General features: G+C 31.9%; 2 protein-coding genes, 1 non-coding gene and 1 pseudogene across 3 annotated transcripts; 2 read left to right on the top strand and 2 right to left on the bottom strand.

The window, feature by feature from the left end:
* Positions 1–113: 113 nt before the first annotated feature.
* Positions 114–3,119, bottom strand: LOC123911057 (cytochrome P450 87A3). Its single transcript, XM_045962385.1, has 9 exons — positions 2,822–3,119; positions 2,262–2,583; positions 2,019–2,168; positions 1,686–1,937; positions 1,497–1,586; positions 952–1,030; positions 717–823; positions 399–526; positions 114–288 (listed from the first exon to the last, which is right to left on the bottom strand). Exons 1-9 carry the CDS (start codon positions 3,016–3,018, stop codon positions 162–164), a joined length of 1,452 nt encoding a protein of 483 aa, XP_045818341.1. The 5' UTR covers positions 3,019–3,119; the 3' UTR covers positions 114–161.
* Positions 3,120–4,802: 1,683 nt separating this feature from the next.
* On the top strand, positions 4,803–4,874 carry TRNAD-GUC. The gene has a single exon. It is a non-coding gene; the product is annotated as a tRNA-Asp (tRNA).
* A 6,584-nt stretch (positions 4,875–11,458) lies between these two features.
* On the bottom strand, positions 11,459–13,066 carry LOC123909680 (annotated as a pseudogene).
* Positions 13,067–13,899: 833 nt separating this feature from the next.
* Positions 13,900–17,366, top strand: LOC123908951 (F-box protein PP2-A12-like). The gene is made up of 3 exons (XM_045959702.1): positions 13,900–14,407; positions 14,764–14,885; positions 16,619–17,366. The coding sequence occupies exons 1-3, from the start codon at positions 13,997–13,999 to the stop codon at positions 17,046–17,048; spliced, it is 963 nt and encodes a 320-aa protein (XP_045815658.1). The 5' UTR covers positions 13,900–13,996; the 3' UTR covers positions 17,049–17,366.
* The last annotated feature ends 6,343 nt before the right edge of the window (positions 17,367–23,709 follow it).

Here is a 23,709-nt window from a genome sequence, read left to right as displayed (position 1 = left end):
ATCTAATGGAAGCACATTTTAAAGTGATTTTAAACTAAAAGGCCATTATGGTTACTTTTGTTTCGTAACAAAAATGTTGCACTGTGCATTCAATGTTGAATGATTGAAAAGATGTCAAGTCTAAATTTCTACTTTTGAGTCTTCCTTGCGGGTTTTGGGTTCTAATTTGTAATTGTATATTCTGGTTCGTGCTTTCTTTGATCTTTCTCTGTGATCTGGACATGAAAGCCATTTGGAAATTGTAAGCCAGGAGTTCGAACAATATTCCCTCCTTTGATGGGTCGCCACCTGAAATATTCCAGACGTTAGTACTTAACGTTCTCAATTAAATTCAGGCGTTAAAGACGGTACGTTGTTTCAATTTAAAGTCACTATACATTCATGACATTGCTTATTACCTATATTTTGTTACCAAGCAATGAAGAAAAACAGCCATCTGAACCTTAGCGAACTCTGTCCCAACACAAAATCTCATGCCTCCACCGAAAGCCATGAAATGTTTGTTAGCACCATTTGATTCCATTCCCTGTAATCCATTTCTTTTTGTGTTACTAAATTGTAAAAGAAGAGAGATGATAGGCTAGAATCTAAGTTACTGGAATATTTATTTATATATTACTTGCTAAAGCAGCTAACTACGTTACTTTTTCAGATTCTTTGAAGCAACTAGCTCTGAAGTGATGTTGGAAAGAAAATAACAAAAATATTAAACGCACCTCCCATCTACTTGGGTTGAAGGCAAGAGGATCCTGATATTTTGCGGGGTTCAAATGTACAGCTGGGGGACACACCATAATTGCCCAGCCTGCTGGTATAGTATGTCCTGCACATGAGGTAAGGTAATGTTGTCATATACAGTGTGCTTTTCCATTACTTAAACATCAAGGTACCAATGCACTGGAATATTTTGAAACTTGAAAACTTTGTATTATTACATCAGCAATGACATACCCTTAAAATTAATTTCCCTTAGTGCCTTCCGGAAGATCCCTGGAACTATATTTGCGAGTCTCGCAGTTTCAGTTATGAGCTGTGCACATCATCATTGAATTTCAAATAAGATAAGATAAATTTGTCACGAATATCAAGGCCTAACTCATCCTTACAAAACCGGCTTGTAAGGTGAGGATTGCCTCCTCTTTATAAACTCTTCTCAAGAGTCCTATCTATCCGATGTGGGACTAAATCCCACCGAGTGTTGGCTGCTAACACCCTCCCTCACGCTTCAGCCCAGCGGAATGGGCCTGAAGCGTGGACGACGGAGGAAGGCGGAAGCCCAACGATAGACCCGATAGGCTCTGATACCATGTCACGAATATCGAGGCCTAACTCATCCTTACAAAACCGGCTTGTAAGGTGAGGATTGCCTCCTCTTTATAAACTCTTCTCAAGAGTCCTATCTATCCGATGTGGGACTAAATCCCACCGAGTGTTGGCTGCTAACAAAATTAACACACAAAATTGTACAGTAAAAAATGAAGACATTTTTAACCAACCTGAAATGTAAATTTCATTGATTTGTATTCTTCCCATGTGACTCCGGAGTTAGGATTTTCACGCCGTTTGATGATGGCTTCATGTTCTTCCTAAAAGACACGGTAACAAGGAAGGTCAAAACCGAGGTCTTGTAAAGCCATAAAAAGTAGTTCCAATGATTATGATAAAATAATATATCTGTAACGTACTTGTAATTGCTTGAACACCAAGGGATTGTCAGAGAGTGCTTTGATGGCATAAGTAAGAGCCAGAGAAGTGGTTTCAAAGCTTGCAAAGAGAAGTACAAACATGAGGTCCAGAGCGATTGCTTCAGTTAGCATTGTTCCCTCTTTTCTAAGTTCTTCAATAACATAGTCAAAGAAATCTGTCTGTTGTTTTCTAGGCATTTCCCTTCTTTCCTGCAGCATGTTCTTCAGCATTTTCATTGCCCTTTTCCTACCCTGAGAAACCAAAACAAATCAATATTTCTATTTTCTTGATCAAAAGAAAATACATTTTGTTTGATACTTCCTCTGTCTCACCTGCAAACATTTGTGATAAGCTGTTCCTGGAATGTCCAAAGGGAATGAGATGAGTCCTTGTATAAATGCAACAAAGTTCTCCCTTAAATTCTCTGAGGACTTGGTTGAATCATAACTGATGAGTTTTTTTGCAGTCAAATCAAATATCATCTGAATGATATAAACCAAAGTTTTAGACAAATAATTGAAGAAGGTGATAGTAGTGGAATGAAAGAATAGTTAGTGTAATGTAATAATTTTTACCCTTGCTGTTGCATCCTTCAGCTCAACACTGTCCTGACACGACGATTGTTGTAATGTTCTGTGGGCTGCTTGTTCAACCTCTGAGATCATCTTTTGAAGGCTTTGAGGACCAAACAAATTGAGCACCATGTTTTTAAGGTATTTATACATAAAACCATGTAAGGAACCTACATTTTGTTTCCCAAATATATCTGTGAATGTATCTGGATACCAGCTCTGAAATATTTTCCCTTCTTGTTGGAATATGAAGTAATTAAGATCAGGGTCTGTTGAGACTACAACTGGTCTTCCAACCAAGTTTGTCTTGAAGATTGGTCCATATCTGAAAAGAGACAAAACAAATTATTATATATATATTTTTTTGTCTTAACCCTACGGTTCCCAGGATAGAGGACCCTGATAATCCAGAGTTCAACCGAGAGGCAAGTGAAGTCTGGCCATAGATTGTTCAGCCAGTATTTTCGAACTCGGCGAACAAACTCGGATATTCCTAATTACCCTATAAGGAAAAATCAAAACTTAATTGCATTGGTGACTTGAAATAATACTTTTATATATACCTTTTCATTCTCTGCTTGATGAATGGAGGAATATCAGAAGAAGTATTGGGAGAAAAAAACTGAAGGGTCTCACCTAAAAGTGGCAAACCCATTGAACCAGGTGGGAGTTTACCATTGCAACATGGATTCCTCCATCTATAAACCCAATGTGTAATAATGCATATAATAACCAATGCTCCAAGACACAAACCCCACATTTTTTTTCTTCTAAAAAAAGAATGAAATGAAACACTTTTTTAAATAGAGTGAAGTGGTGAAAATAGAGGAAAAGGCTAAAAATGGGAAAGGAGGCAAGAATGAGCAGAAAGGAGTATCAGAAAATGTTGTTAAATAGGCAAGGAAATTCTGATAACCACTTGAAGAAAATAATATAAAATTTGGATTTCATATAGTTTTTCTTGAAGTTTGTTGTTCAAAGAGCTGTACTAGTAGTTGGAGATAAAATAGAATAATTGGAGTTATATTATATATATCTGTCTATAATAGTATTATTAAACCACTCAATGTTATGTCAACGGCATACATATGATATGATGTGTTCATTTGCTAGCCTTGCATGATATGAATCTTAATTACTTGGGATGCTTCCTCTTCCCCACGTCTTGTTTCTTCAAAGAAACATTATTAGTATTATTTTTCATTATTATCCTTATTATTGTGGTAAAGAGTCCCTATAACTACTACTAGTATAATACAAGGAGCACGAGGCAGGTGTATAAGGCAGTTTTTAAGGAGATTTTTCCTAGATTTGATGACTGAGTTAGGACATTGTCTGACCAAACTAAGCATCTCAAATAGATCTACTCATGGATATCATTGAATGCTTCAACTCCTAAACTTGTAATGCTTAATTTGTTCAACTTGAAATCTTACCAATATCTATACTAAATTTTTCAACAGTAGGCAGGCACATACATACTTTTCTTATTCCTTCGTTTTTATGTGGAGAAAGATCTTTTGATAGATCTTTTTTTCTCAGCAACCTAAATGGATAATATTTAATCTCATCCTAACTATGTCTTAATTAATATCTCAATGTATACGTCATTGGTGATTCATTTTTGTCATTGGAGGATTCTAGAAGTGCATCCTATTATAACTTTGTTTGCTTATAGTATAAGCGCTTATCATATAAGTGTACATGTATAATTTATTTATGGAACAAAAGATAAAAATAAAGTCATTCTGTTTTCACATAAGCTATAACCTGTTTTAATAACCTATCCTAGAGAACTTATGTGAATAAAAATTGAAAACAGCTTATAAACGTGACATTTCATAAGTTGTTTTAGTATGTTCTTCTAAACAATCTCACAAGTACTTATGCGGCAGATAAGCTTAAACAAACTACTTCAAACAAATCTTCTGTTGTCTTTTATTGGTGACAAAATTAACAGCAAGTAATGCTAATCTAGCTAGGTCAAAAGACTTGAAAAGGAAAGAAGCTAATATACATAGCTATTTTATCAGGTGGAAGAATTTAGTTATTGAGCACCACCCTATCTGGCCATTGAGCCACGTACTTGACCAAATTGCAGCAATTACCATGATATAGGTAGGTCATTGTGAATTAGTATATGAGTTATTACCATCATTTTTGCTTTTTACCAGACAAAGTACTGTATAAGAGAGGACAAAGTGTACATAATGATATGGTCAAATCCCAAATATCTGGCAAATGGTTTTGTAATTCCTTTACATACTATTCACAGATTATGAGTTAGGATTTAGGAACTCTCAATACCTAAAAGGCTAAAACTAAAAGTCTAGTAGCTTGTAAAGTTGATCTCACTATTATATGCAGAGATGTTGTATCTATTTGACTGAACTTTCATTGGTTATGTTCCATTTCAAAGTTTATAGTGGTAGACTTGAATGTAATAAGCAGACTTGTTTCCTACGAGTATAAGAGGTGAGAGATTAATATTTAAGAGGGACTTTCTTGGATTTAACCCTGAATGATTAATCTCAAATCAATAAGGTCGTTGTAGTATAGTGGTAAGTATTCCCGCCTGTCACGCGGGTGACCCGGGTTCGATCCCCGGCAACGGCGTTTTTTGCCACCCATGTTCTAAAGTGGAGATATAGTGTCTCAATCTTTTGATAGTCATGAATTGTTAGCTCATTGTTGCTAGGGCCTACATGTACAAGAATCAAACAAACTCGAGATGCAAAACCCGAATCAAACTAAATCGACTATTTTTTATTGGTTCGGGATTTTTTTTTTCTCCCTAAAAGTGAAGCAAACTAATCAGCTACACCATAGTTGTTGCTCCCTTAAACTCCCAGCAGCAGCAAGTATTATTTAATTTTTAAGTTTTATATTTGTGTATATACATTAATTAATGAAAGACAAACACCATTGAGTATGATGCCACAGACAACTTGGTGACCAAAACTTATAAAAAAATTGCATGAATCAATAATCATTGATACATTGTCCCTCACTTTTTCTTTGGAGGGACTTAACCTCTTAATATTAAAATGGTTGTTATGTGTATTCCAAGAGGATGACATGTATTACTTGATAACTTTAAAAGGTGCTGCCCGCAGAAAGCGTTGCAATGCCATATGAATGAGAAGCGTGTGTGGTACATTTTTTAATAGATTTTGAGGAAATTTAAATGCAGTTCAATTCAGTTTTGAATGATTAATTTAAAAACTTGATGAAAAAATTGCATCTACAAAATATAATATTTATAATATTAGATTTTTTTTTTACAGTAAATTTATAATATTAGATTTGATAACCAATCAAATGTCTAAAAATATTAAATTAATAATTAGCAACTATAACAATGTATTGATTTATGTGGTAAATGTCATTGTCCTCTTAAGCACGTGCTCTTCGATTTCATATGCTCATGCGTATTGAGAAAATTTGGTTCGTAGAGGATATCTCACCTTGTGTGCTCCACAGGTTCCCTAACGAAGATTAATCTTCGTTAACGATTGTAGAAATTTTGAACGAATATCATGATAACAAAAGAAATTAATAAGTAGCATTAATAAATTTAAAACCAACTTATATACTCCGTATTAATGTAATATATAATAATAATAATAATAATAATAATAATAATAATAATAATAATAATAATAGAAATAAAGTATTAAAATATATGAATGTAGTTTAGTTCGGTTTGATTTTGTTTTGAAAATCAATATAAAATTTTATCCAAATAGATTTTATAAAAGAACATTCAAACACATTCAATAAAATTTGATTTTATGTGGTTTCCAATTTTTTGAATCGATTTACAATTTTTATATAAATTGGTTTAAATTTAAACATCCTAATATAAATAATGAAATTCCAATTTTATCCTAGTTCACTAATATCCAAAAAAAAATTTATAACCAAAATTTAGAGTGAGAGGATGGTGGTTCAATCAAGGCAAAGAAGATTTTAGAATTCTTAGAATACTTACAAATATATTTACATTTATCTTCCTCTAAAAAAGCACTAATGGGACTCGAATCCAGGACCTTCTGAATTTCAGACCTGTCTTTTTACTACTAGACTAGATTAAACTCTTGAGATTAATATTGTAATTATTATGATTATTTGTTTTTGGTAGAAAGTAATTATCATCAATAGTTGTAGTTATTTATAAGGCTATGAATTCATGTACATGCTTTTTCTAATATTTATTCCATCTCTCACTATCTACTCTCTTATGTTAAAGATTTGATTCGAAAATATATGATTTTCTAATAACTTGAGAAATTCTAATGTTTTATAGGAGTTAGGGTCCCAGCTGTCTGAATGTAAAATGGCACAAAATATTGCAGTGCATAAGCATATGTAGGTGGCAGGTCCACTTCAAAGAGATTTTCTTCCATGTTCCACCAAATGATGCCATCATGCCATGGATGGACTTTGTTAAGCTTAATTGTGGATATTAATGTTTAATTACGGATATTAACGCTAACTCATGATTTAATGATGCAGTTAGGGGGATGTGTTTATTAATATGTTATCCAATTTCGATTTTCTTAATTGAAAATAATAGGTTAAATTACACTTTTGGCCCCCTAAGTTTCAGAAACTTGCAATTTTGGCCCCTTATGTTTCAAAATAGCACTTCTAGCCCCTTAAGTTTCAGAAAGTTGCGATTTTGTCCCCCTATGTTTCAAAATAGCAATTTTGGCCCCCCTAAGTTTCAGTAGTTGCGATTTTGGCCACCTATGTTTCAAAATAGCACTTTTGACCCCCTATCTTTACCCCTTTTGCAAAAGATCAATTTTGATCGAGTCAAAGTTGATGTGGCAAGTCACTTAAGTGACTCAGCTGCCACGTCAGCATTTTTTTGTCATCTTATAATTAAAAAAACTAAGAATAAAAAAATAAAAGGAAGAAGTCACGTGCATTAATTTTATTTTTTCACTAACACATATATAATCTCAAATCCTAAATAATTAACCTAATCCTTCGTGACGTTTATTCAAAAGGATTTCTCACTATAAGTAAAAAAAAAACCCTAATCCCAAATCCAAAAATAGGAAACAATGGAAATTGGAAACCCTTCGTGCTTTTTATTATGTCATTTTGATTATGTTATTTTGATTATGTAATGACTTCTTATATGTAATGACTTGATTTGTTATGTCATTTTGATTTAGAAAAGTGTCTTGAACTTCTATTTTGAATGTAATTTCTTATATGTAATAAGTTTGACTTGTTATGTCATTTTAATTATGTTATTTTGCCTCTGCAGTTTATGCTTAACAGGTTTATATATTATTATGCCACATCAACTTTGACTTGGTCAAAATTGACTTTTTGCAAAAAGGGTAAAGATAGGGGTCAAAAGTGCTATTTTGAAACATAGGGGTCAAAATTGCAACTTTCTGAAATTTAGGGGGCCAAAAATGCTATTTTAAAACATAAGGGGTCAAAATCGCAACTTTTTAAAATTTAGGGGGTCAAAAGTGCTATTTTGAAACATAAGGGGCCAAAATTGCAAGTTTCTGAAACTTAGGGGGGCCAAAAATGCAATTTAGCCAAAATAATACTATATTCACAAACTATACATAGTATACACGGTATAAGAAACCAAATAAAAAAATAAAACGTATACACGGTATAAGATGCACCAATAATAAAACCCTCTCTCGCTTTGGGTTCTGTAAGTGGGTTAAATAGGGGAATAAAGCATCGATGTTTTCTCTCTATGTCTTCCATGTATCTTTTATACTCCAAAATATTTCAATTTTGCCCTTGCTAAAAATTTCAGTTCACAGAAATCGAAGTTTTTTCTAGTTCAAATTCAGGAAAAATTCGGTTAACAGAAACTTTTTTTTTTTCAAGCAAAAAAAATTCGATTCATAGCAATCAAAGTTTTTATTAAAAGGCAAAAAAGTAAAATCCAAAAAAGAAAAAAGAACCAAAAGAAATCTAAAGAGAAAACATCTAAAGCATCATTACAAGAAATATATGGGCAAAAACAAACAAACCGGCCCACACACAAAAGTATTAAAAAAACATGCACAAAACCGCCAACTTAACACCTACCGGCTACCCCTGGTCAAAAAATGAACTCAAAGCAATTGATTGAGTTGAGATTTTTTTTCTGTTTTCTATTCTCTTTATTTTTTGTATTATATTATTATATTATATAATATAATAATATAATAATATAATATTATGAACTGGAATGACTAACGAGGTGAAGAGTGAAGGATTTAACCAGATTTTTAACTGAGTTGAGAATTAATATGACAATGCATTATATTTTTAGGGACTAAAATTATGGATTGTTTAAAGTTTAACAATACAATTAGGGGTGGAACTCAACGTAATTATAATCCAAAAACTTAAAAGAAAATACCCAATTCATTCACATTTCTCATGAGAGAAAAATCAAATTCATATAGAACTTCCAAAGTGGTAATGAAACCATAATAAGCTAGGCATATTGTAGTGGAACTCAACGTGATTTAAATGGTTAAACTGAGTTAGGCATATTGAAGGTAGAATTCAATGTGACATGAATTTTTCAACACATACGCCACCGAGCATCAAGTTTGTCGATGTAAAATATAAAAAAACTACATGTATATTATAATTAAAACAAATTAAAGGTAAACATGTGAAGACAACACATTAATAAATATTGAATCATGCTATCAAAGTGCTTCTCTGAGATACTAATTAAAAAAGCAAAAAAATAAAAATAAATTTTACATTGAAAAAAGTATTTTTATATTTTTAAAATAATAATAGACTATACAAATTTTAAAACTTGTTTATTATACTTAGTTCCTTAACTGTGATGGTGATACACTAGTTAGTTTATTCCATAAAGGTTTGTGAAAGTGAAAATAAGTAGAGTGTGTGTACCTATCCAATTTTTTATAACTAATATATATATCATTTTTATATAATTTATTTATGTTTGGTTTTGGCTACTAATCCTAGCCATCAATGGAATGGCGTGAAGATGACTTTTGTCCTTCCCAAATCTATAAAGTTTGAGTGTCTTCTATATCGTTTCAATTCTCAAAAAAGATGAAAATCAAATCATATCTAATGGGGTTTGAGTATCCCTATTTCACCTTACTTTACCTCAATATGAAATTAAGTTGCATTTTAGTATTTTTTTAATAAAAAAAATTATTTGAAAGCCCAAAACTATTTTGTTTCAACAATATTTTTTTTTAAACAAACAAAAAATAGAGAAATAATTTGTTTAATACTCAACTTAAAAATAAACTAAACGTAATTCAATTTAAGAGTTTGTTTAAGAATTTCTAATTTAAGAGAGATATAATATAATTTTGATATAAGCGGGACACATTCAATGTTCTCTTTTAAAATTGGAAAAATTCAAATCCAGTCAATTTGAATTTTCCCGTCATAATCGGTCCATTTCGGATGAATATCCGCAAATACAAATTCTATTGTCATGCCAACCTAATCCTATAGACACAAATAAAATAAATAAATTTGTCACATTAATTAATATCATTTTAATTCTTTTTTCTTTAATTCTTTTTTACTTATCATGAGTCTGTCTACCTAAGAAATAAGAAAAGTGTTATTTGGACATTACTTCTAGAACACAAATTCAACATCTATGGACAATTTTGTCATTTCATGTCATTCTTTCTCTTTCATCCTCATCACTATTCTCTACCAATTTCTCTTTTTTATTAAGGAAATGACAAAATTAACCATGTATATTAGTGTCTCAAAAGTGATTTCCAAATAACATTTCTCAGAAATAATTATAGCGTGCGACAAGTATTTCTCATAGATTTTGTGAGTCCTGGTGGAGACACAATTTGAGTAAGATGTCGACCATAAATATCAAAATATAATGAATATCGACCACAATTCGCAAGACAAGTCTCATCTAGCTAGGAACCACAATAAGTCATCTCAAGAAAGCAACGGGACTACAAAAATCACATAGCACAATTGTTTTTATACAGAATAATGCACCTGACATTGTTCAATGTTCATCATCAATAGTTTCACATTTCACATATAACTAAGAGTGATCAAAGGGAAACAAATCAACCACCAATTATTAATCGCAACTGTTGGTTCTCGCAAGTGTCTTAATTTTGTGGTCAATGAGTTACATAATTGACAATGAATTAATGAAGAAGATATTTGTATGGTTTTTTTTGCTTCAAAAAAAAAAAAGAAAAAAGATATTTGTATGGTTTTTATGAAAAGAAATGAGAGAACTAAGAAAGACAAACAACAATAGGCCACACCACACTCCCGACATGATCTCTCTATTTGAGTTGAATTCTTTTTTCATAACTCGTTCCTTTAGATTTGAGCGAACATAAAAAACTTTTCTTAGATTCAGAATTTTGCAAATGTTATTAGGAAAATGTTAACGAGTGCCCTTGACACTTTTTAAGTATTACACTTAAAAAAAGTTAATGATTTCAATTCTTAATGTATTGGCTTCACACACTTTTATAAAAATATGATAGTACTATTTAAAGTGCTTAAAGAGTGTTCCGGAATACTCGTTATATTATTAATATCACATTCTAGGTAAAAACAATTAATGCATGTAAGCACATAATAAATGGTTGGTTTGTGGATATATTTTTATTTTTTTCATTAGTCAATTTAATTAATCAAATTATTAAAGGGTAAAAGTATCTACCATTTGAGTCACACTATATTGATTATGTATTTTTTTTTATTTAAAATTATCATATTATAAATGTTTTTTTTTTCACCAAACCTCTACTTAAAGGACTTAAAATCCTTATTAGTTAGACCAATTTATTTTTAGTACTACAGTTAGACCAATTATTATTATTATTATTATTATTATTATTATTATTATTTAAAAAATAATTTAATGGTTAAAAATTTCACTCTTAAGTTGAATAAATAGATCGTATGAATTTCGAACCCTAACATCCATATATATAATAAGATATTTCTAACAATTGAGTTAAACTGATAGGAACATTTAAAACAACTAGAACATCGACCCGTGCGGTGCACGGGTCTGATTAGCTGTAAGTTATATAATGATTAAATAAGATATGATAATTTCAATAATGTAAGGTATATGAAAAAAGTTGAATAACATTAAACGATAGTTCAACAATTATTTTGGAAAAATATTCATACAAAGAAAATTATGTTATATTACGGAAGACTTCCTTATAGACCACATTCGAAGTCTTAGTCGTATCTTCACCATCATCATCGATGATCAATATTTTTAATCCTTTTCTAGAAGTTACTCTTGAAATTGCAACATACAACTGACCATGTGAAAACACTGGCGACAGAAGATATATCCCAACATGCTTTAAAGATTGTCCCTGACTCTTATTAATAGTCATCGCAAAAGAAATCATTATAGGAAATTGTTTTCGTTGAAATTTAAAAGGAATTCTCACGTTAGATGGTGTCGGAGAAAATCTAGGTATGAAAACCCGATCACCAATATTACTTCATGAAATAATTTTTCTTTCAAGAGCACGTTTTCTCAATCTCGTAATAATAAGTCTTGTACCATTGCATAATCCTAATTTTTGATTCAAATTCCTTAATAGCATAACTGGAACTACAACTTTAAGTCTCAACTTGTGATTTGGAAGTCCCGACGTAGAAATCATGTTCAAAAATTCGGGAGTATGAACATCATCCACTGTTTGACCGTCTACATTTTGTGTGAGTGGAGTATCATAACTCAATTATGTTTTTTCTTCACCAGGAATTAAATCCAACATATAATCATTTATTGTGTCGACTATTGAATTTTTAGGAGCTAGTATAACTCTATTTTGGAAATACGTTATATCGTTCATGTTTTGTAAAAGTTGGGGATATGTGTTTTCAACGATAGAAGCAAGATGATCACCTGAACTTGGAATCAACAAATCTGATGGAATGTCAAGTTCTAAATCATCGTCGTTGTCATCTCCAATTTATCCATCGCCAATACCCAAAACTCATTCAGAAAACAATCTTCTTTGTTCAACGTCTGCACTCGAAGCACCACCGAGAAGCCTCATGTTTTTACTCAATGTTAAAACTTCACAAAAATTCCAAAGAACTAAAGAATTAATAGTAGCATGAACAACTTCTGGCCTTGTACCTTTGGGTATTACTGGTAGAATTTGTCTAAAATCTCCGCAAAAAACAACAATTTTCCCACCGAAAGGAATGTGTTTATTTTTTTCATCGACAGACTTGAGAATATATTTTAAAGTTCGATCAACAGCTTCGAAACAGTGTTTGTGCATCATTGGTGCTTCATTCCATATAATGGGCTTTGCTTTTTGTATTAATAGCGCCAAAGGGCTTTTAGGAACTATGGTACATGTTGAAAACTCGTCAACATTTAGAGGAATACAAAACCTTGAATGTGTTGTTCTACCGCCAAGTATAAGCAATGCAGCGATCCCACTTGAGGCAACTGTTAAAACTATCTCACCTTTTGAGCGTAATGCGGCTGACATGACCCTCTAGATAAATGTCTTCCATGTACCGCCATAATCATAAAGAAAAAACACATCAGGTTTGTTTTCGTTAACTCTTGTCATGATTGTGCCATATACTTTACGTTGCTCTGAAGTCATAGTTAACATCAATCTAACATGTTCCTCAGCTAATGATTGTCTGTTATAATTCAATTCGTCGTGTATTAAACTGTTTTGTATATCATGAACTAATAATGTGTCTGCTCTAGGCATTGGAGGATAATCTTTTAAACTCTTCCCACAACTACGTAACATCATCTCAATATCTGCTAGTGCATATTATATTAATTGATCATCGGTTAATATTAAATCTGCAATGTTAAAATCAAAATAATAAATGTGATTAGTGACATGACTATGATTGTGTTTGGTTGTATTGCAAAAAAAATTGATTTAGCAGAATTGAGTTTGATAATAACTTTCCAAATCACACATGATAATAACTTTCCAAATCTCACATGATAATTATTCTCTAAATTTATGATCCGGTAGAAAAAAATCATTGATCAGGAAAGACATAAAAATATTTCGTGATGAATAATATAGTCAACAATAATTTTGATATGGTATACTTTTAAAATTGATGGTGCTTATCAATTATTGCACATAATTTTAATCGCAATTGGTATATTTGCCATAGTGGTTGGAAATATTACTTTGCACTAAAGGGTTGCGGGTTCAAATCCTAATCAAGACAAAATTGTATTATTTTTTAATAAAAATTGCAAGATAAAATGGAGGGAAAACAGAGAAAACAAATTAGGGTTTAGGATTTGCTTGTGTATATAAGCTTATAATATAAAAGATTATTTATTGGAAATACTATGTAAGTAATTTTACATTTCCTTGTTTGTTTCAAAATCAATATTCAACTGATCGTTAGTTGATTTAGTGGTGATTGATAATGAATTTCATAGGGAGAATCACGGTTCGATCTTCCACGCAGTCAGAAAAGGATTGAAACTTAATGCGAGAACCAACCTCCAAATCAGATTATGTGGTTTGGTGAACCAAATAGGCGATGAAAAAAAAAAATCCAAATGAAATGACATTTTATCTTACCTAAAACCTAAACTGCTTTCCGCCTAAAATCCTAATGAGATAGATTCATAGTACGTACAGCTGAGTTGGCTTGTTGTCGGGAACAGAAAACAAACAAAAGTAACGGACACCACCAAACATTACTGTTACGCGTTTATGTACAATTTTCATTTCATCTCTTCTCTTTTTTATGAAACCCTTTTCACTTTTCCCTTTCCATCATTCAACAATCTCAATTTCAATCCCAGTTTCAATTTCATGGGTCTTCGATTCTCTTCCTTTCTATCAAACTCAACCGTTTCTTCCGGTCCCACTCTCGGTGAGTTACCGGAAAGTTGCGTCGCTTCCATCATCGCTTACATGGATCCTCCTCAGATCTGTCAACTTGCTACCTTGAATCGTGCTTTTCGTGCTGCTTCTTCTGCTGATTTTGTTTGGGAATCTAAATTGCCACCCAATTATCTTCTTCTTCTCGCCAAAATTTTTCAAGATTTTCCGATCAATTTGGGTAAACGTGATATTTATACATCTCTTTGTCGTCTCAATTCTCTCGATGGTGGCACCAAGGTACTTTACTTTACTGATTAGGTTTAATTTCATTCATTTATATGCAAAAACCCTAAATTTTGGGGAAATGGAAAATTAGGGTTTTTGAACTTTGATTATGGTTAAAAGTGAGTTGAATTGAATGTAAATGACTTATGTTTGGAAATAACAAATTTTAGCCTAAGAATTAATTCTAGAATTTAAAGCTCAAAATACTAGCTTCAAGTTAGAATCAACTCTAGAGTTAAAATTGATTTTACTCTAGAGTAACTAAACATGTCAAAATCAGTTATATACACTCTAGTATCAATTTTGGCTCCTCTAAAAGTGAAAGCAAACGTATACTTATTGGCTGATGGGTTTTTTGTTGTGTGCAGAAAGTTTGGGTTGATAAAGGCACGGGTAAGCTTTGTTTGGCTATATCATCCAGCAAGGGACTGTCAATAACTGGGGTTGATGATAGGAGATATTGGAATTATATCATCACTGAAGAATCTCGGTAAGTTTCTTCACATTTATGTGCCTAGAATGTATGTATTAAATTTATAGCATTGGTAATACTAGTTTTGTTTCTTATAATATGTATAATATGTTGTAATTGTATTTCTAGATGGTTTGTCGTTATTTTTTTTTTTTATCTCAGAATGAATTTTTTCGAATATTTTTTATACTTAGTCTCAGCATGAGTTCTTTTTGTAGTTATTGAATAGTTTGATGATGAGGGGAATATAATGTAGAGAAGGAAGGGAGAGGGAATGAATTGAGTGATGAAGTTATTGAAAGTGGAGAAAGAAGTACAGGGAATAAAATTGGTAGCAGATGTTTAGTGAAATACTCATTCTCAATGTTTAAGTTTGCATAACCCAGTGTATAACTATCCTCAAATAGAAAAACCTGTCTAACCCAGCTTGTTTTAAAGCAAAAGCTACCAAAAATATGTACTTAAAGAGGGGAATAAAGAGGATTAGTCTAGGGATAGCCAGTGATATCAGAGAGACTGATTCCTATCTTTGACGGAAGGGAAGATTCTTACGGGTGGTTGATCCAGTTGGGTTGGTATTTTGAAGTCAACAGTTGGATCCATGAAGAAATGAAAGTAATGTGGGTCACTATGAGGAAATGAAGGTAATCTTGGAAGCAGCACGATAAGAATGCAACATGGAAGATGTTTGAAAGAGGCTTGATTAAGGAACTCATCCCAGATCTGTCGGATATGCTTGAGGTTGCTGAAGGTCTGTGGGACTAGTAAGACAGCCATTAATTAATTCTGAATGGAACACATCAGGGAACTATGAAGAGTACTAGAGTAGAAGAAGGTTGGGAACAGGACGGATTGTGAGTCCCTGCAGAGTTCGAATACGATAACAGAACAACGGAAGACAACGACCAACTTGCTTGCAATGAGGATGGATGGAGCGACATTGCTTATGACTGAGGCCAGTGTTTCACGAGGGCTGATCGAATTGCAATCATCTCAAGAAACAACTCACTCACAAGGATTTTCAGATCTGAAATTACACAGTGTACCCACACAGTTCCAGGCAGAGAGAGATTTGTCTCTTCTTTGAGGAGCTTTGGCTCTGGGATTACAGGAATACTCTTCTGTAATAGTTCTTCTTATCAATCAATAATACTATATTTCTGTTCTCTTAATTCGGGTTCCTAGCAAATGCTCACGATCAACATGTGTTAGTCCAAGTGTGGGGCTCAAGTCCCTTAAACATGTGGTTATAGGATCAAATTTTCCGATTGATGTGTATGGAGAAAACACTTAGAAGGGGTCTTTGCCAATTCATACCCAGGGCGATTGATCCCTGGACTAATTGGTAGAAGAATACTCTCCTAAACTTAAAAAAGTATTCTCGATAAAAACAATAAAGATCACATTGTAATCTCGATAAAAAATCATATTGATTTTGTATCCGTTTTTTGGTTAAGTATCTACGCAGAACCTACATGCAGCCATTGTCCTATTTGTGAGCACTTGATGAAGGTGAAAACTGGTAAAGTTACATGTATAAATATATAAATCTTGGTCTGTCTATTGTGAAGGAAAACTAGTGGATATTGTCTAAGATTGAAAGTTAAATCACATTGTTAAACATGCTTCATTTTCCTTTATTTTCCTAGTTGATGATGCAAGTTGTGAAGCTCATTATCAAGTAGTTTGATTGCCATTATAATAAGTCTATTTTAGTGGACCTTTGAAATTAAATTGTTTTATCTCCACAGGTTCAGTACTGTTGCATACCTTCAGCATACCTGGTGGTTTGAAGTGGACGGGGAAATTGACTTCCCATTTCCAGCTGGGACATATAGCTTATTCTTCAGAATACATCTAGGGCGAGCCTACAAGAGGTTTGGACGTCGGGTCTGCAATACTGAACATGTTCATGGGTGGGACAAAAAGCCTGTGCAATTCCAACTTTGGACTTCAGATGGGCAATACGTTGCCTCCCAATGTTTTCTGAAAGAACCTGGCAATTGGACTTTTTACCATGCAGGTGATTTCACGGTTGAGGATGGACATTCATCAACCAAAGTCAAGTTCTCTATGACTCAAATTGATTGCACACACACTAAAGGCGGTCTGTGTTTGGATTCTGCTTTTATTTACCCAAGCGAATTCAAAAAGAGCAAGGCGTTTTTGAACTGCTCCTAACCATTTCAGGTAGAAAGGAAATGTAAATCTTGTCTGTCTAGTATGTATAGAACATAGGGCGGTTTCAGGATGATTAGAGAATCGAGTTTTTATATGATTCTTTAGGATTAGAAATTTGTTAGAGCTAGGAGGGAATTGGGCAATTTGATTAATTTCTTCTGTTAATTAGAATGGGTTGTTCTATCATGCTTTTGTATGGTATATTTGACTATTGAGAAGGTTCTATGCTGCGGAAGATTGAATGTATGCGCTCATTTTGATAACATTGAAACTCAAACCTGTGGAAGATTTTGATGTATACATTCATTTTTATTAGAATGGATTGTTCTATCATGTTTTTGTATGGTATATTGACTATTGAGAAGGTTCTATGTTGCAGAAGATTGAATGTATGCGTTCATTTTGATTGAATGTATGAACTTTATATTTTAATTTTTGTGCTCTAGATGGTGTGACAGAAATTGAATCGCGACAACTACGGTCTCGATTATGTCTTAATTCTTGTGAATAAGATGCAAGACTCATGACATGAACCATTCTGATTGAGAGAAGATGAAATGCTAACTAGTGATCCATTCTGATTGAGAGGAGATGAAATGCTAACTAGTGAACCATTTTAAGAATGAAAATAAATAATATTTTAACAAAGTAAAACTTGGCATAAATTTTTATTTAACGTGTGAGTACAGCTGAACCAGAGGGATTAGGAATGTTGGCTAAAGAATTTTAACCTTGATAATGATACATATATGGTATCGTAAACTATGAAGCACGGACTCCGACACAGACATCACGACATCGCTAATGTAAAAAAATATAGGACACCGCTACATATTTATAAAACATAAATTGAGAATCAAAATATATACATGTAAATCTAATATATTTATAAAACATATAAATTGAGAATCAAAATATATACATGTAAGTATAATTTGAGCAAGTTATTTTTTAAAAAAAGTTTTAAAACAAGATACTTTTATCCATCTACGATCGAAAAAACTAAAAATATCGTAATCAAAATGTAATGTCTTCAATCCCTCATTGCTCAATATTGTTGTTTCTACACATCTTTAACTCTTGTAGATATGTCTGATATGTGTCTAAGGAGAGTATAAGCAAAGGAAAAATAATTATTTTTGGAACACTTGTCCGACACGTGTCATACGAGTGTCTTACATGTGTCAGACACCGATCAAAGGAGTGTCAAACTAAAGGAAAAATAGAATTTTTTTCGACACCGATATGAGCTATCCGACACGTGTCGGGCGAGTGTCATACGAGTGTCGAACACCGACACGCGTCGGACACCGCGACATGCTTAATCATAGAGGTGTCGGTGCTTCCTAGATCGTAAAAGTTGGTTTTCAAATTTATAGTGTGTCAAACTGTCAAAGCTTGTAAAGTAAGAACTCTGCTGAGATACATTCATAACTGTGGTGTGTTATGAAGAAGAAGAATTCAATTCAAACAGTCGAAAGAGTACACGCCATTCAAACAAGTAGTTCTAAAGAGTCTGCTTCTGCCACATGACAGACTTCATCAAATTAAACACATTACATCAGCATTGTTGGTGTGTGCTAATAACTAAAACATGGAGTATATGCAAATCAAACATACGTGCATATCAAGGTAACAAACTCCATAGTTAAGTTTCACTTCTCAAAGCAAGAGAAGTATTGTCATGTCTGGAACTGGAATCTCCAATTCTCATCCTCAAATCAAAATAGAGTTTTGATGAACAGCCTTTCTTAAAATTTTGTCCCTACAAATACAAAACATAGGTGTTGTTTAGCGTACATTTTTTTTAATAAATAAATATGACCAATTTGCATAATTCTAAAGTATTATAAATTTATAAGGAATACTTTGATATTCACATTGTATACAGGGTAAGGAATGAGTTTCAAATTCTTTGTTTTTATTACTCAAAAAAAGAACCTTAGTTTTAGATGGTATATGAAATTCTCTAAATTTATCCTTAACAAAATAGTTCATAAAATTTATTCGTTTTGAAAATTCTTCAAATTTATCATCTAAATAACAAAGTTTTGGACAAATATTTTGGGATGGCAAATACAGATTTTGCAGCAAACTTGGAGATTTATGGTACCTCCTTATTTAGAGTTCTTCTTTTTGCACCGCAGGATTTCTCACACACCTCCTAAAATACCAAAATATCCTCTCGCTATCTAGATAGCAAACTCAGTTCGCATCCTATGTTGCGAGTGACAATTTTTTTTACCCAACCCCAGCGTTTGCACCCTTCGTGCACCCATGAATGAAACTATTATGAAAAAATAAGTTCGCTACTTAGAGTGCGAACATACACATACAGTATAATTCTATAAATTGAAACCTCTTTTTTTCATTTTCAAGACTCGTTCATACAATATTTCATTCAAAGTATTTTCTTGAGGTGGTGAAGGAAGGGTTCACACTATAACTTGTGAACCATGTTTCATTCAAAACTGCAAAATTATTTCATTGGAGGTGAGAGAAGGGTGAATATGACAATTTTTTTTTTTAAATAAGGTTCACATCCTAGGTAGCGAACTCAGTTCGCATCCTAGAATGCGATTTGTTTTTTTCTTTCCTCCAATTTTTGCTATTTACACACTCGCTACCCAACCTACGAAGGAGGTAAATTAGAAGTTCATAAGGAGTTTGAGAAGTTCAGAAGGCGCGAAAAGTAAACACAATTATCTATTGGGCAAGCTTTTTTTCCCCACTCTATTACAGAAGAAAAAAAAGGACTGAATAGGTCCCTTAAAAAAAAAGGTCTGAATAGGTTCCTTAAAGACATATCCGTTAATCAGATTGGTCCCTTAAAGACATCTCCGTTAATCAGTTTGGTCCTCGAAAAAATGGAAGGAAATGACCAAACTGATTAACGGAGATGTTTTTAAGGGGGCCTATTCAAACATTTTTTTTCTTTAAGGGACCTATTCAAACATTTTTTTCTTTAAGGGACCAATGTGAAACCAAAAATATCTTTAAGGGACTATTTTACTAATTAAGCCTTTTAATTTCGTCCATTCGTTAAGATCCGTTTTAAATGTATTAATGTAGATTATTAAGTATGTGTGGTCAATGACATCATACAATTTAAATGTCATATAGTAAAAAGAAAAACAATTTATAGACAATGGCTATTTGATAAAATGTAAATAAAGACATGTACTAATTTGACACTAAATTAAAATACTACAAGATACTATTTTTATAGAAAGTAGATAAAAACTGACTTAACAGAAAAAAAAAAACATATGTTAATAGGGGCAAGTCTAACATGCACAAGCGGAGAAAGTCTAACGGTGCACAAGTGAATGATAACATTATAACGAATACGAATTTTACAAAATCAACCGTTGGAATGAAAGTTTATATGATATATATCATCTATAAAAATTTTGAAAAAAATTTAAAATCATTGGATATGTTATTGAGACTCATCAAGATTAACTGTTTATGGTTTTTTATTGACTACCGTTAAATTTGATGAGTCTCAATAACATATCCAATGATTTTCAATTTTTTTCAAAATTTTTATTGATGATCTATATGATATAAACTTTCAATCCAACGGTGGATTTTATAAAACTCATATTCGTTATAGTATAATTAATAACTTATACGCCATGCACCACTTGATTGCACCACTTAATCAAGCGGTGCATGTTAGACAAAGCCTATTAACATATGGATCAATTTGGAGAACGTTTAAGGAGTATTTGAGATATTAATATATATAATCAAAGATCTACTCCCTCCATCTCATTTTAAATGACCTATTTGACCATTTCACACACTTTAAAAAAATGCATAAATAAAATAAAGAGAGTTGTACAATTACTAAAGTGCTTTACCTTTTTCATTACTAGTAGTAATGATTAAATTGGTTGAGTATGTCACACATAAACAGGTGCCCATATAAATCGTAAAATTGAAAAAAATGACTTTGAAAGTTGTATAAATCATTGATTTTGTAATAAATCAAAGTTAAAAAAAATAAATCATTTAAAATGGGACGGAGGAAATATTTAAAATTGAATTACAACACAAATGCATGGTCAGTTTAATAATATTGCATTGAGTTTTACTGTTACTGGTGATTTAATCATATGTAAGGTATGATGTAATTCCAAATTACACGCTGCCCATCCCATCCCATCCCATATAGTCAAATTATCCATTGGCGGTGGTTATGATGGACACAACAATAATTTTTTATTTCTTTTTTTTTTTGTCAACAAAAAAACAATAATTTTTTAAGAATGGTATAGTATATTCGTGTAGCTTAATTTAAAATGAGCCAAAAAAAATTTCCAAATTCCAACCCGATGGTTATCCATTTAGTTAATTGATTGATTAATTTATCATACGCATCTAATGAAAACATGATACATGCATGCATGCTGACTTGGACTCTAATCGAATTAACTTTTACATATAGTGCACATTATATAAACAATAATTAATTATAACATGCATTGCGCTTTGTGGTGTGAATTTGGACAGTTTGCATGGAGTATTAGTTACGAAACGATGTCTAAGGAATTTGGATTATTATTATTTAACTACTCATATATAATAATACACACGAGGGGATATATTGACATTGAAGGACCATGAAGAAGTTAATTAGTTGATCTCATGACTTTACCTTTAATTAAACTACCTTAAGAAGGCCGACTTCGATTAAACTATGATTAAAGAAGCCCTTCGGATTGCCGGAAATTTTATTGCATGAGAAATAACTTTTATATATAATAAATAAAGGATCGTGCATCCCTTTGAGCATAGAAACATTACATGTAATATACAGAGATATATGGTTTGAACCATTCACACTTGTTTACCTCAAAACATACTCCCTTTGTGATATTTTAAAGCAAATTTTACCTTGTTAATTGCATAATTAATATCTTTGGACTGTTATAAAATGTTACGGAAGGAGTAAAAGATATAGAAAACTATAGATATGAGAAAATTAATTCAATTCTAAATGATTTTTCTTTGTAAATAAAATGACAAATTATTAAAAATCTACACATATAAAGTAGATGGACTGGAGTTCGAACCCAAATCATGACGTCCGACCTAAAATTTCAGAATTTTTGCCGGTTGAATTAGAATTTATATGTACATTCTAAATATATGAATTTTTATGTGGGTGTATATAGCAAATTAAAATGAATTTTAATTAAAAGATATATTTTTAATAAACATTTGAGAAGTATATTTAAGTTAACAAAGATGAGCATAATTTTATATCAGAATATGAATTTTGGTAAATTTAAGATCCATTTTCAATATATAAAATTATAAAATTTAATAGGTTAATTATGTTTTTGCACCCACCATTTAATCAAATTCTACGGACTCTTAATTTTATTTTTTATTTTTGGTACGTACATGACGAGGGGAATAGAGTCTCTTAACTTTTTTTTTCTTCAAGTTTAGTGACTAATAAGTGAAGTATTCGAAGTTCGAACCTCGACTCCTACACATATAGTGCGAAATCCTTACCAACCAAACTACGCTTATGGGAGCATAGTTTTAACTTTAAATTTACATTTGTGTGAATAAATTAATATGTAGGATACACATGAGTGCATGACACATCCCCTCCTCCCAAAATAGACACTAATTAAACATGCAAACAATAGCCGTCCCCCTGTTTTTTTTCTTTGACTATATAGTAGTATAGTATTAGTATTTTTTTTATCCCTCTATGCATATATTTTATTGGATGATTCTAGCCAAACCTATATATCCCCACAAAAATTCTTTTTGTATTAATACTTTAATTAATTAACATAGTGGATATTTTTGTTGACAAAATTCTTGTATCTCTATCTCTTACATACACACATGAAAATTTATTTCTTACTGAGTATTTCATAAATCTTTTAGACCTGAACTAATTAAGACTCAATGCATCAACAAATTATAAAACTTCGAATCACAACTTTTATTAATTAATGGTCAGAGTATTTACATATACACTCCATCATTAAAAGTTTTTGATCAACGCCCATTCTTACTATTTCATAATAGTCTTAAATCTGAATTAAAGAGATATTATTAAAAAAAAATTATAAAAAAAACATCGATCTAAATTTTAGGTTAAAAATATGTATTCTAAATAAACTCTAAAGTGAAACATGAAATGCGTCAAAAAAGTCTAACATGAAATAATTCATATAGGACTATAATTATGTTATGGTTTTTATTGTGTCAAAAATAAAATGTTATGTTTTTTTTTTTTTATGAATTAATGTTTTTTTTTTTGGGTACAAATTGGCAAAACAAAGAAAGAAAAAACTAAAGAAAATTATCTACAGAAACAAGTCCCACTAGCATCAGCTAGAAGGCAAAAATTGAGACCAGCATACGACTTGGCAATGGAAGTGAAGACTTCATTACTGTTAGCACCATGCTTAGTTAAATAATCGGCACATGCGTTGCCCTCTCGAAAGGTATGGAGAGTTAGGACCTGTCAATCTCTATTCAGGATGACCTTGATGTTATTAATGATGGTTGCAAAGTGAGAAATGTTTCTTTTCTTTACCAGATCCCGATCATGGTTACTCTGTTCGTGATGCATATCAGTTATTGACTTCTCAGGACATGGTTACTTGATGACGGTCACGAT

This window comes from Trifolium pratense, linkage group LG2 (assembly GCF_020283565.1).
Source record: "Trifolium pratense cultivar HEN17-A07 linkage group LG2, ARS_RC_1.1, whole genome shotgun sequence".
Taxonomy (NCBI): Eukaryota; Viridiplantae; Streptophyta; class Magnoliopsida; order Fabales; family Fabaceae; genus Trifolium; species Trifolium pratense.
Note: the sequence above shows the minus strand (reverse complement) of the source record. Positions and strands in the feature narration are given on the sequence as shown.